This window comes from Strongylocentrotus purpuratus, unplaced genomic scaffold, assembly GCF_000002235.5.
Source record: "Strongylocentrotus purpuratus isolate Spur 01 unplaced genomic scaffold, Spur_5.0 spur5_scaffold_3, whole genome shotgun sequence".
NCBI classification, from domain to species: Eukaryota; Metazoa; Echinodermata; class Echinoidea; order Camarodonta; family Strongylocentrotidae; genus Strongylocentrotus; species Strongylocentrotus purpuratus.
The window spans coordinates 12865394-12879239 of record NW_022145609.1 but is presented as its reverse complement, the minus strand read 5'-3'; the positions used below and the strand labels follow the sequence as shown (position 1 = coordinate 12879239).

The following is a 13846-nucleotide window of genomic DNA, read 5'->3' as shown; positions in this document are numbered from 1 at the left end:
TAACGGTTTTATCTCTAGCTCCAGCATAACAATTATCCCATCAGGTATCCATCTAATCCCTTCTAGGGAAGAAGCAATGTAGACAGAATATCATTCACAATGGTATCACTGTTACATGCTCTATACTCTGAAAACATTTGAGAGAAAACAAGGGTCCTTTATAGGGACAAAAAAAATTGCCAATTCGCGATCATTAATCTCTTCACCCACAATCGAGTGAGTATTACTAATGTTTACATCGGGAGAACGCCAGGAATGATTTAACGAAGGTGAGCATATATGTTAACATCGCGTGCGCGCGGACACACACACACACACACATTCACCCTCCTACCCACGCACACAAAAAATATACACACGCTCATGCACCCTCCCAACACATAAACACACAATACACACGCAAACACATACCCACTCACAAATACTACCCTTTTTCATTTATTTGGGGATAATGAGTATACCAAATAGTTTGACCAAAAATTACACTTTCATCCGATTGAGCACCTATAACATAGTTGGTGTATTTCCATGCATTGTTTATTTTGTTTACATGCCGAAATAATAAATTGATTGTGGGACAGAAATTGAAGAAAAAAAATGAAAATCGATAAGTTAAAATAATACATATCTATTTCGTATCGAAGTGGACCGCTCCATTTCCGACCATAACCTCGTAGAGCAGCTGGTGATGATTATACATCGCACCTTTTAAGTGCCGTCTCGAAATGATCAAATTATTCAATTCGATATTATCAGCAATTAACATATAGGCGTTACAATAAAGTAACAGTCTGACGATAGTAATTTCATTGGACTAACGTAATTTCTAACAGAATGTTCAGCATATTTACATTGTTAAGTGAAAAATAACACTTCGTTGTGTGTATCATATTGAGTGCATCACTACATCAGTATCCGATCATCCATATTTTCAGAATACATCTATCTTGTCTATCTTTTGTGAGTGTTCTTCTAAAGTTCCATAATTTCTATGTAAACTTCTCAATGATCCTCGTCCATTTAAATTTCATCTCATATGAATGTCCATCCAACATTCGAGTTTGGACGTAATCATTTTCAAAGTTCTTAAGGAGAAGGTTGAGTTCTGGGAAGAGGTGACAAGTATTTTGTGAGCGTTTATATCATTGTATTATGCAAGTGTGGAAGGACATCAGATTAAGAATGTTCCCTGAAAAGCATGGCTCTTCAAATGCCTTAATATTCTAAATATAGCATGTAGCATTATAAAATCGGAACGGAATTTTACGCCACATGTTCGTGTAGTCCCATATACATCTTTCTGTGTACAGTGCTTGTAATTTTACCAAGACTGGGCAAAATTTCTTATCATTTTGAAGATTCCAGAACCTTGCAGTACACACCAATACATATATGCTAGATGATCAACCTTTTTCCGATCGAATTCACAACGTTTCTTTCTCAATGCAATCGCGTGACCAGAACTCAACGTTATATTTAATGTTTGGTATCTAAAAGAAAGTCTAATATCAAGAACTATGTCCCTCATTGATGTGGCTTTCTTTTCAAAGGCACGTTCAGATATGACGTGAAAAAACCGCGACGTTTTTTGTAATGTAGACGCAAAGTGCAATACCATAAGAACTGAAGGTACTTCAATTTTGCATCGGTTTACCGCGCGATATCTGACCAAGTCTTAAGCAGTTGTGATGTTGGTGTAATCAGGAATAATATCGTATTGCATATCTGGCGATGACCTTGCCACTTTGACTTTGTCATCACCAAGTGAGACGCCAGTTACTGCCATTTTAGCATTCGTCTGAACTCTAGCCTGGTGTGTTGAGATTGTAGAATCATGATTAAAGTCAGGATAATTGTCTTTATCTGCAGAAGGCTCTTCATAAACAGTTGTCATGTCCATGTATTCATGCAGCTCAGTAGCTGTACTGCCTTTTGTTACGAAGGCATGTCCTACATCTTTCGCATATGGACAGTTTGTGCGGGATCCTTGAGTTACAGATGGATCCATGACTATGCCTACATCCGTATCTGAGTTGATATCCATATACTCGTGAGGGTAATTTCCTCGAGTATGTTTCGGTTCTCTGCTGACACTTGCTTTCTTGTAACACCGTTGGACATTAGTTACATTCAAAGAGATTTCGTTTCCTAAACCTGTAACGCCAGACAGAAGATACCCATCAGTGTCCATGTCTGTAACTCCTGGGGGCTCTTGATAAACAGACTTGATGTCCATGTATTCATGATATCCACCTTGTCCGCTGGATTGTAGTGTCCCTTTCAAACTTCCTTTATTGTCAATATCGGGTAAACAAGTTGATATAGCTCTCAAATTCGGGGTCACTTCGGTTTTGGAGGGTGTAACGCTTGGGAGAAGATAGTTATTTACATCTTTGTCGGCGTCTACTGATGTCACACTAGGAAGAAGATAACAGTCAACATCAAAGTCCAAACCGGATGAAGGTTTTTGATAAACAACGTCTATGTCCATGTACTTATGATCTATATCTTGTATATTGGTGTGTGTTGCTCTCGTCATTTTGACGTCATTCTCTGTTACATTGGCAGCCGTCGATACTGTTGTTGATGTAAATTCAGACTTTGAAGCTGTTGAAGTTGGAAGAAGATAACCGTCAATGTCTCTGTGTGTGTCAATTGGAGGCGTTTGATTAATAGTATTCATTCGCGACATCATGCGAAATTCAGACTTTGATCCAGATTTCGTTGCCCTCCTATTTGGAAGAAAGCCATCAAGATATGTGTCTTTGTCTGTTGGGGACTTTTGATTTGCATGCTTCATGTGCATGTCTTTATGAATTGCCTCTTGTTTATCGCTATGCCTTGTTCTTGTCATTCTTTTGTCGTTGCAAGAACCTGATACACATGCAGCTCTCGTAGCTACCATGGGAGTAAATTCAGACCTCAAAGCTGTGGAAGATGTAAGTAGGTAACCATCAAGATCTACGTCTGTGCCAGTCGTGGGTATTTTACCAATAGGCTTCATGTCCATGTATTTATGAATCGCATCTTGTTTATTGCTGTGTCTTGCTCTTGACATTCTTATCTCATTGTCAGAACCTACTTCATCTGCAGTTGTCGTTCCTATTTCCATGTATACTCTTGGTTCCGGAGTTGTAGCAGTTGGTAAAAGATAACCATCAATGTCTTCATCTTTAGAACTAGGAAGTCTTTCACGGATAGTATTCATGTCCATGTATTCATGGGTTGCATTTTGTCCGCTGTCGCCCCTGATGTGCACCTGCTCACCTGTTGTATTTTTATTCACTGTCAAGGCCACCTGCGATTTTTGTTTCCGAGATGATACAACAGCTGACAAGCGTTCTGATAATTTAGGTGGGGAATTAATATCCTGATAGATTGAGTCTACGTTCTGAAGGTCTAAAGACCTAGAATGCATCAAATCCATGTATACAGTTGTATCAAGATTCTTTTTAGCCATTCTCTTCCGGGATCGACATAGGCAATAAACGAAGGCTGCGATAAGAATAATGCTCGAAACGGGAATACTTATTACAAGCAATAGGACAAGATTGTGTGGGACTTCATTAGATTGTACATTTTCAGGTTCATCTGGACTGAAATTTCCAAACATGTTTGGAGTATTTGAATACAGAGATGTACTTTTAAAATCCGTCGATAGCCCTTCTAGGGTGGTGCTTGGCAAAGAAGGATCAGTGGTCTCGAATTCAGAAGTACTAGTAGATTCTGAAAGAGAATAAAGAATTGAGAATTTGTTAGTAAAGAACAACGACAACGCTCATCGTTTTCCTAAGTGTCTCAAATATTACCAAGTATTTTCCCTTTAAAATTCTTGTTAAAACAGTCATCGTCATAGTAAGCGACAAAGTTATTCATTCCGAGGTCTTGTGTTCATTTGCTATGAAACAGTACAAAAATAAATTAGAATTTGATATTGGGACATGAAAAAGTAATTGATTTATGTGACTATAATTAAATCTGTTAATGTCAAGAAAAAAAACTAATTTCTTAAATACAGAATCAACATTAAAATATTTAAAAAACTCATATTTACAATACTAATTAAGTACATTTACGGTTTAGAGCAACTATTATAATTCCTCCTATTATTTGAATTCCTGATAAAGGAATTTTGTTGGAAAAATATGAAAAATCAATAAGCTACAGATTAAATCCATTTTTTTCTAAAATATTTTCTTTACACACTAGCTTAAAACGAAGAGGAAACTTACTTCCTGAGTAACAAATAGTGCCTGCATCTTCACCATGTCCACAGTTGTGAACTCGAATCCCTAAATGTGCACAGTCTGCAAGGTTATCTTCTGTTCCGTCACACCCAACATCATCTAGAAGAATGTCCCCTGATCCTTGACCAAACCTAGCAGATCCCTTGGCTTCCAAGGTTCCATCAAACCCCAGCATTCTACAAACCACCCTCGCGTCTCTCAGATCCCACCAGTCATCACAGATTGTTCCCCAGGATCCTTCATGCAGTACCTCTACTCTGCCTTCAGCATCGTTAGACCCACCGACAAGACGAACTTGAAATGGCTGAGGATGGGCTAAAGAGAAAAGTAGTTTTGTTCTCTCTTATATTTTTCAAATTTTGCGAATCATAAGGAAATCAACCAGATCATTTGCCTGAAGTAATAACGAAAATAAATTAATGGTTAACATGCCAAAGATTCGATGTTTTCCCTATGTACTGTAGGGGTCAAACAATACATTTGTCATTCTTTTCTATCATTTCGTTAAAAAGTAATCGGCAATATTTCCAGAGGGAAACAACGCAATGTGAATTTCACTGGATATCTGCTCTATATTTACATTGCATATACCAGCAGTAGGAGTTTTTGACTTAACTATTCAAAATAAAAATCAATAATATCAAGTCAAAATGTTTTGGAATTAAGGTTCCATTTTGTCTTGATAGATCGACTTAAAACTTTTTATCTGTAGAATATGGACCAGAGAAACCTACCTCCGGAATAACAAATGACACCTGCATCCTTTGCATGTCCGCATGAAGTATAATCTCCAATACCTGCATGAGCACAGTCTGCCAGGTTGTCTTCTATTCCCTTACAGTTGACATTCGCTAGAAGAATACGACCAGAGCCCTGACCAAACCTAGCAGATATCGGTGCGTCCAAGACTCCATCATACCCAAGCATTCTACAAACCACCCTCGCGTCTCTCAGATCCCAGCCGCCATCACAGATAGTTCCCCAGGATCCATCGTACAGTACCTCTACTCTGCCCTTAGCATCGTTAGACCCATCGCCAAGACGAACTTGGAATGGATCTGTGAAGGAGAATCAGGGTGGTTGAAATATATGAAAAGTTTTGCCAACTGACATTTGTATAATGTTTGGTTAAAAGTCATGTGAGGCTGTTTTAATCCCACAATCCTCGATAAAACTGCAAAAGAGTTTCTTAAAAAAAGGGTAGATAATGATCACGAAGATAGTTCCATAGCGTATGTTTACTGTAGTGTGAAGAGAAAAACTCTGCAGCTATGTGTCAACTTTATATCCACTGCGTTGATTTGGAATATAAAAATTAAATAAAACAATCATGGCAAAATATAATATAAGTCAAGCTCTTACTTATTATTTTCAATCTGTCGTTGGTTTATCTTTTTTTTTTCTTTGTTAGTTTGCAAGAAAAAGAGAGTTGATCGAAGAAACTCAGATTTGTGCGAATGATACAGTTTTATAACAGAAAATACATCTAAAAAAAAATGGTAGTTTTGTATTTAAAAAATTGTGCACGGGCTTTTTAGAAACGTGACAAAAGTAAATATAAGTTAAGACCGTGAACTAACTTTTTTCTTTCTCTCGTTGTTTTTTTTTTCTTCATAATAGAAAAAAATAAGTTAGTCGAAGAAACTCAGATTTTTGCGTATAAAACCGTTTTATAATGTTTTTTAAAAAAATCCGAAATGGTTGTTGGGTTTACAAAAGATTTGGAACGGAATTTGTACTAAATCTTTTTCAAATGGTTTGACGGCAGTTAACATCATCATTGCTTATAAATCATTAAAGAAACGTTTTTTTTTAATCTATTAATATCGGTGGGCAATAAGAGAATCTTTAAAACTTCTTTTGTAATGGAATTATTGTTTAAACCCGAAAATTAACATTCGTCTGAAATGGAAACCTACCCTCTGAATAACATATAGCTCCAGCGTCCCTCGCATGACCACAGGAACTAAAGTCTCCTATTCCTTGATGACCACAGTCTGCTAATTGGTCTTCTGTTCCACCACACGTGACCCAATTGAAAAGAATACGCCCAGAGCCCTGACCAAACCTAGCAGATCTCGGTGCGTCCAAGGCTCCATCAAACCCCAGCATTCTACAAACCACCCTCGCGTCCCTCAGATCCCAGTCACCATCACAGATAGTTCCCCAGGATCCATCGTACATGACCTCTACTCTGCCTTAGGCATCGTTAGACCCACCGACAAGACGAACTTGGAATGGATCTGTGGATGAGAACCAGGTGGTTAACGATTTTTTTTCTAGAAATATATGACAAGTTTTGCCAAGTGACATTTGTAGAATGTTTGGTTAAAAGTCATGTGAGGCTTCTTTAATCCCACAATCCTCGATAAAACTGCAAAAGAGTTTTGACAAAAATGTAGATATTGACCACGAAGAGAGTACTACAGCGTAGTTTTACTGTAACGAGAAATACTCTGCAGCCATGTATTAACTGGATTTTAAAACACCCCTTTTCAGGTTGGAACAGTTCTTTATCTTTTTAATTAGATATAGATAATTTCGAGTCGAAGCTGTTTACTTAATATCCACAGCGTTACATATTGATTTGGAATATAAAAAGTGGAATAAAACAGGCATGACAAAGTAAAATTAAGTCAAGCTATTATTTATTATATTCCATCACTCGTTCGTTTATTCTTTTTCTTTTCAAATAACACGAGAGAGAGAGAGTTGATCGAGGAAACTCAGAATTATGCGTATGATACAGTTTTATAACAGCAAATATGTCTTTAAAACAGTGGTAGTTGGGTTAAACGAATTATGCAAGGACTTTTTAGAAACATGACAAAAGTAAATATAAGTTATGATCGTGAATTAACTTTTTCTGTCTCTTGTTCGTTGATTTTTGTCAGTTTAGATTAGGAAATAAGTTAATCTAAGAAACTACGTATCAAACAGTTGGATAAAGTTTTTTTTTTAATGAAATGGTTGTTGGGCATAAAAAAAAAGATTCGGCGCGGGATTTGTACTAAATTATTTTCAAAAAGGCTTAACGGCAGTAAACATCATCATTGCTTACAATAAAGAAACGTTTTTTAAAAAAATCCCTTAAAGATACAATGCCCTTTTTGCTGCCAACATCAAATTCAATAGAACTTTGCAGAAATTATGAATATGTCATGTATGTCCTATGTGTGAAATGTAAACATTAGCAGTGTCCTAGTATTCAAGTCATGTAAGGAAACCCGTTTACAGACCCATAATACACCATTAATTGAATGAATGAAATCTTTATTTCTTTCGTAATAACATATATACATAACATAAGCTGTAACAGGTACATGGGCATGTGTTTACAAAAATAACCCAGTACTTTTAATGGCCAAAATTACACTGATTGAATCTTTGTGCAGGACAAAAAGTATACACCTATTCGGTAAAAGGGTCTGAAAATCAGACTATTACTTAGGTGATTGCAATCACTTAAGTCGATTCGACAACTACTAGTCATTATTTTCCCACTAAAAAAAAACATTTGTAAGCCCTTTCGTTTTGAGGGAAGTTCTAAACTAGTATTGTCTTTCAAATGCCGTTTTAATTAAACTTGTTCATTTTTTTGGCCTGAAAAGAGAAATAGTACCTTTAATCTCAGTGGAGCATAAGAGAGTCTTTAAACTTTTGTTGTATTAGAATTATTGTTAGAACCCAAAAATTAACATTCTTCTGAAATGGAAACATACCCCCTGAATAACATATGGCTCCAGCGTCCCTCGCATGTCCACAGTAACTAAAGTCTCCAACTCCTCGATGACTACAGTCTGCTAGGTTGTCTTCTGTTCCAACACACGCGACCCAATTGAGAAAAATACGACCAGAGCCCTGACCAAACCTAGCAGACCTATAGTTCCCCAGGATCCATCGTACAGCACCTCTACTCTACCTTCAGCATCATTTGATCGCCATCGAGATTACTTCGAATAAGATTTTGATGTGCTTTAAGCAAGGCCCGCTCCCCCCCTCACCCCCTCCCCCCGGATCCGCGCCTTAAGAAAGGGACAGTGCTTTGTCTGTTGTTGGTACATTCGAGTACCTACTTTTAATTTAGTTTTCCATGTGTACGGAATATACCATAAGCAGCTTACAGAAAGACAAAGTTTTGCTGTTTCAGCTTTTTTGAACTGTAGATTAGTTGGGAAATGGTTCATGATTCGAACAAATATATCTTTGATAGATCTTTTTACAAGTGACACGGAAGGGGGGAGGTTACCTGATTCAAAAGTAGTTTATGCTGTCAGACTATATAATGTGATAAATTATGGAAAGATTACTCTTCTACTTTTTATTAAAAAAGACTGATGTAAATCATAACAGATGCACTTTCGTCTCGTGCCTATTAAAATTAAATTCATCATACGCTGTCGCTCATTAAGGTGTAATATTTTTTTATCCCAATTTATGGAATTATTTTAAAAATAATTTAAAAATAACAGATCTAGATAATAGTATACATTCTCAGATTTTATTGAATAATAATTTGCCAATGTGTGTTTTACGTGACTGCTAAAGCATGTGTATGCTACTCTGCTTATCAACTAGGGGACCTATGCCCTTAAGTCATAAATGACAGTAATGAGGATTAATGCCCCACAAAAGGGCACTAATATAGCACATCGACACGGTTTTGATCCTGGGGCCTCATAGTTACGAGGCCATTGCTTTTTCACTGAACCATGACTGTACGCAGCGGGGGCTAGGGTAGGGGGCAGTTTCCATAAATTTTTTAAAAAAAACAGAAAATGCAATAAATTTTCAATAATTTATTGCATTTTCCCCCGATTCCCAACATAAAAAATCTTCTGTGTGCCCATGCCTTGAGCCATGATGCATGGCCGTCCAGAGGATTTTTTTTATGTTTGGGGATCGGGAGAAAATGCAATAAATTATTGAAAATTTATTGCATTTTCTGTGTTTTGTTTTAATTTATGGAAACTGCCCCCTACTCTAGCCCCCACTGCGTACAGTCATGGTTCAGTGACAAAACAATGGCCTCGTAACTGTGAGGCCCCAGGATCAAAACCGTGTCGATGTGCAATATTAGTGTCCTTTTGTGGGGCATTAATCCTCATTACTGTCATTTATGACTTGAGGTCATAGGTCCCCTAGTTAATAAGCATAGTAGCATACACATGCTTTAGCATTCACGCAAAACACACATTGGCAAATTATTATTCAATAAATTCTGAGAATGTATACTATTATAAAGATCTATTATTTTTAAATAATTTTTTTAATAATTCCATAAATTGTGGTAAAACTAGTCCACTTTTATGAGCGACAGTGTAATACTAATATTAACATCCACCACCGTCTACTATTCGTCGAAAATGTAATATTAACGAATCATTAATACATTCGAATCCTTCTTTTTTTGGAAAAATAGTTTACAGACAATTGGTTATGTCCTTCTCTTACTTAATCATATTCGACGAATCAAGTGGGGTAAAATAATCAGGTTACCCATCGGGATCGTGTTTATCACCAAACAAGGTACATGACTGAGCGGAATTCTCGTTGAGAGAAGTAAACAGTTTGTAATGTCCAAATTCACTTATACATTTTGTTAAACGAAGATTTTATATGAACACTTGTACGGCTAAAAATATATATGTATTTACAAAATAAATGAATAATCTTCTACATAATTACAGACCAGGACCTAGATTTATTGTGCGTGTGTATATTGTGCTTGGTGACCTTAAATTTTGTATGAGGTTATAATATGTCTCCGACTTGAAACCGGACGAAATACTCCAGTTCAAATGTTCAAATGTTTGCCTTTTGAATGGCATACTCATAGTCATAACAAAATGAAACACAGTGGACACGACGAACTTTTAAAGATAAACATTGCATTTATATTGTAGTATATGAATTACTTCAGTTGGTACATTCCAATTCAGACTGCCTACATATTTCACAATTGCATCAAACGATTGATCTAAAATTTTGATTTTAAAGTTGAATCCGACTAGCTAGAAAACTATTATTGTAGGTAAAGTGTGTTAAGGGTTACAAGATGTATTTGCTTTGACAGAATTATATGCTGTAGCTCTTGACATTTTACCTACAAGTGTCTTTGAAAAATTTAGTCGTAACTGATCTTCTCATTCTATTTAAACAGCATGTGTGCAGAATGACATTGGGTTCTTTTGATTTGTCTTATTCCACTTCCACGAACTGTATTTACAAAAGGCATTACCTTCCAGAATTTGGGCCTCACCAAAAAGTTTTGAATAATAATAATACTAATAATAATAATGATAATTATAACTAGAAATTTAATTCGTCACGAAGACGAATAAGGTGGTCTGTCTAAGTCTTATGATAGAATTGAGAATGGGAGAAGTTATATAGACATGTAAACAATGATGATCATGATGACCATGATGATGATCATGATAGTAAAGGTGATGATGATGATAATGATAATGTTATATGATGATAAAAACGATAATGTTAATGATGATGATGAGCACAAGCATGATCCTGACATCTGATTGAAAAAATAAGGAAATATTTAAATAGCAAATAGTCTCAGCTACAACATACTAAAATTTGGGAGAAAACTGTTGAATAACAACCGAGATACTGGTCAAAGCACCTTGTCATGCAGATTCATGTTTTGAAAAAAGTGACCTCCAATAGACATAACACGTAAATATGACAAATTATGCATTGTCGCCTTTAATGGAATATTTAACTATGATGACGTCATCGAAATGAAAAATGAATGGTATATTTTTGATAGAGAATTATCTCAGCTACAACATATTAAATTCTGGGAGAAAATCGATCACCGATAAGTGAGATAATCTCAATTAAACAAAGACAAAAATGACGTCATCAACAAAAAACATTTGTTTGAGTTTAGATGCCAATATGATGACTTTGTTTCACTTTGTACGAGTCAGGGTGGTATGAAATCATATCTACAACTCATGCTTTCTCCAACCATGATATAAAAATTGGGGGTCAATGGACTATCTGAAGAGCTATTTCGATTTTTAAAATGGCATGTTTTTGATCAAATTTGCATTATATCGCCCATAGCAGTACGCGCGGATTTTGAACTTTGACGCACGCTCACGGCCTTATGAAATATGAAGAGTGACTGAAATTAATGTTAATTGTCAATTACGTTAAGAGGAATCCAAATCATGTAAACATTTTGAATTTGACCTTTTCCGCGCGTCATGAGCGCGCGCAACGCGCGCGGGGACATGTACGGACGGAAAATTTTGAAATGCTTAAAATGACCTGATTCGTACTCTCCTTTAGTAGTTAAGTAATTTTGAGCTTTTTAAAATTTTGACGCACACGTACGCGCGCGTCATGACCTTTATGTGACCTTTGATGACATTACCTGTTGACCCTTGACCTGAAGTATATGTGATGTGAATATGAATGACCTTTGCTGATGCATCATGAAGATATGATGGATAATGTGATTTCACAAAATGGCGCCTGGATGACGTCACGATGACTTGATGACCTTGAAAATCTTCAAGGTCATAGGTAATGACAATGACCTATGACTGTGCTAAAATTGAATCAAATTGACCAAACCAAACTGTGAGTTATCCTGGGCACAAAAAACGGGAAGAAATAAAAATAAATAATAAATAAAGAAAATTCTGACGAAATCAATAGGTGGTCTGTTGATAACAGACCACCTAATAATAGCCTAATAGTCCACTCCAAATTTTATTAAACCGAAACGGAAATTCTTTTTTCCCAATTGATCGTGAGCCCGGCAGCCACAGAGCAGCGGCAGATTGACGTTGCTCTATCCCTTATTGTTGAACGCCAAACAAGGTAGCAACAACTCCCATCTTTTTACATCTTTTGGTATGACGTGGCCGGGGTTCGAACCCACGACCACCCGGTTGTGAGGCGGACGCTCTACTGACTGAGCCAACACTCCGGTTTTGATTGATCATATTTCTTATTTCATTTCATAATCTTTACTTTGTTTTAATTTGAAAAGTGTGTTTTTTAATCTATTATACCATGAAATGAATAGTACATCAGAATAAGGGGCAGGGTCAAAAGTGAAAAGTTGAAAAATGCATTAGTAAGCACCGTTATTGTTATGCACAGCACCTTTATTTCTTTGACATAAGAGGGGTGATTCTTGTAAATGATTGGGGCTGTGTGTTCCCAACTGATTATTCATGAATGCCAGATGTTAAGTAACCTAAAAATGAAATTCACGCTCTTTGGTCAGGGTGTGACATTTGGGGTAACAATTTTTAATGTTTGGGCGTCAACTTTCCGCAGCCGCATGCCCCTAGGGGTAAACAATTTGTTGAAAAGGAATATGAGATCGAACAAGTGGAGGCTGGAGTTCTCCTTAAAAAAAGTTGCAGCGTGTTTATTTTCTTCCAGAGATGAACTCATGTGCAATGAAATAAATTGTGTATTTCGAAAGTTTATTTCAATGACAAGGCATTGTCTTTTTAGTGTCTGCATGTTTGTTCCTTTTCATGCATGTCTGTGTCAGTACAGCGTGTACATATATCATCTGAAAACACAGCAGCCCCACACTCTTAACAAAAAGAGGCATGTACAGCCGAACTAGAACAGTGCATTTTGCAACTTGTCAATTTTGACCTTGCCCCTTGTTTTAATGTACTGCACACATGCTATGACTGACAAATCATAACATATGGTCTTAAAGAAGGATAAACATACTGTTTAATGATACTAAACAAAGCGATGATTATGCCATGTCAAGGGAAATATAATCGATCATACTGGCGTATCCACATTTTTTTGAGGGGTTAAAATAAATCATTAAAGCAATTTTTAAAGTATATTATATTAAAGTGTAGCAAAGAACGTTGAATAGGCAATAGTGATAATTTGTCATCATTCAAAAAATAGTCAAAAGAACATTTTGTATATATTGATGAGAAGAAACCTTGTTTTAATGAGGTGGTGTTAATAACACATCTACCTACATTCATTTGTTTTAAGTGTTTCCACTTTAAGATCATGTATATCTAACAATAAAAGACTGAACAAAATGTAAACACGACATAATTCTCTTATTTATCCTTCTTTATACATGCAGATTTGTGGGTGCAAACACCAATTATATATTTTCACCACTTCATAAAATATGATACCGTAATAAATAAATTTAAAGGAGTGTTGAATTTATATCAAGTAAAACATCGAGAAACTTACCTTAAGCACCCTCTACAAACAGTAAAAGCTTTAATCTTGAGAAACTATTAGAAGACATATTCATTTCTATCACATTCATGAGAATAGAAACGACCCCCTTAATTTCTTATACTTGTTTTTAAGTCCGAGGAATTTACTTCTTTAAGTCAGAATCCGAGTACAAAACTTTCCTATTTAAAACAAGACTATAAAGATACTTCAAATTTGAAATCCATAAAACACAATTCTGGTCTAATGGATTAAGTTTTTAAGTCGAATAAGATCCATTTTTGTATGCGCGCTGATGCATGAGATCATCTACGTGCAATCCGATTGACAAGTAGTTTAATTTCATCACAGCTTTATTCGCAGAAGTCAATTTCTTT

General features: G+C 36.1%; 1 protein-coding gene across 1 annotated transcript in view; it reads right to left on the bottom strand.

Moving 5' to 3' along the window:
- LOC583578 (deleted in malignant brain tumors 1 protein-like) overlaps positions 1–13846 on the bottom strand; it is a 32003-nt gene that overhangs the window by 4183 nt on the left and 13974 nt on the right. Inside the window, 3 exon segments of the mRNA XM_030995734.1 lie at positions 4233–4541; positions 4982–5305; positions 6167–6445. Coding sequence (XP_030851594.1) covers positions 4233–4541; positions 4982–5305; positions 6167–6445 — 912 coding nt within the window.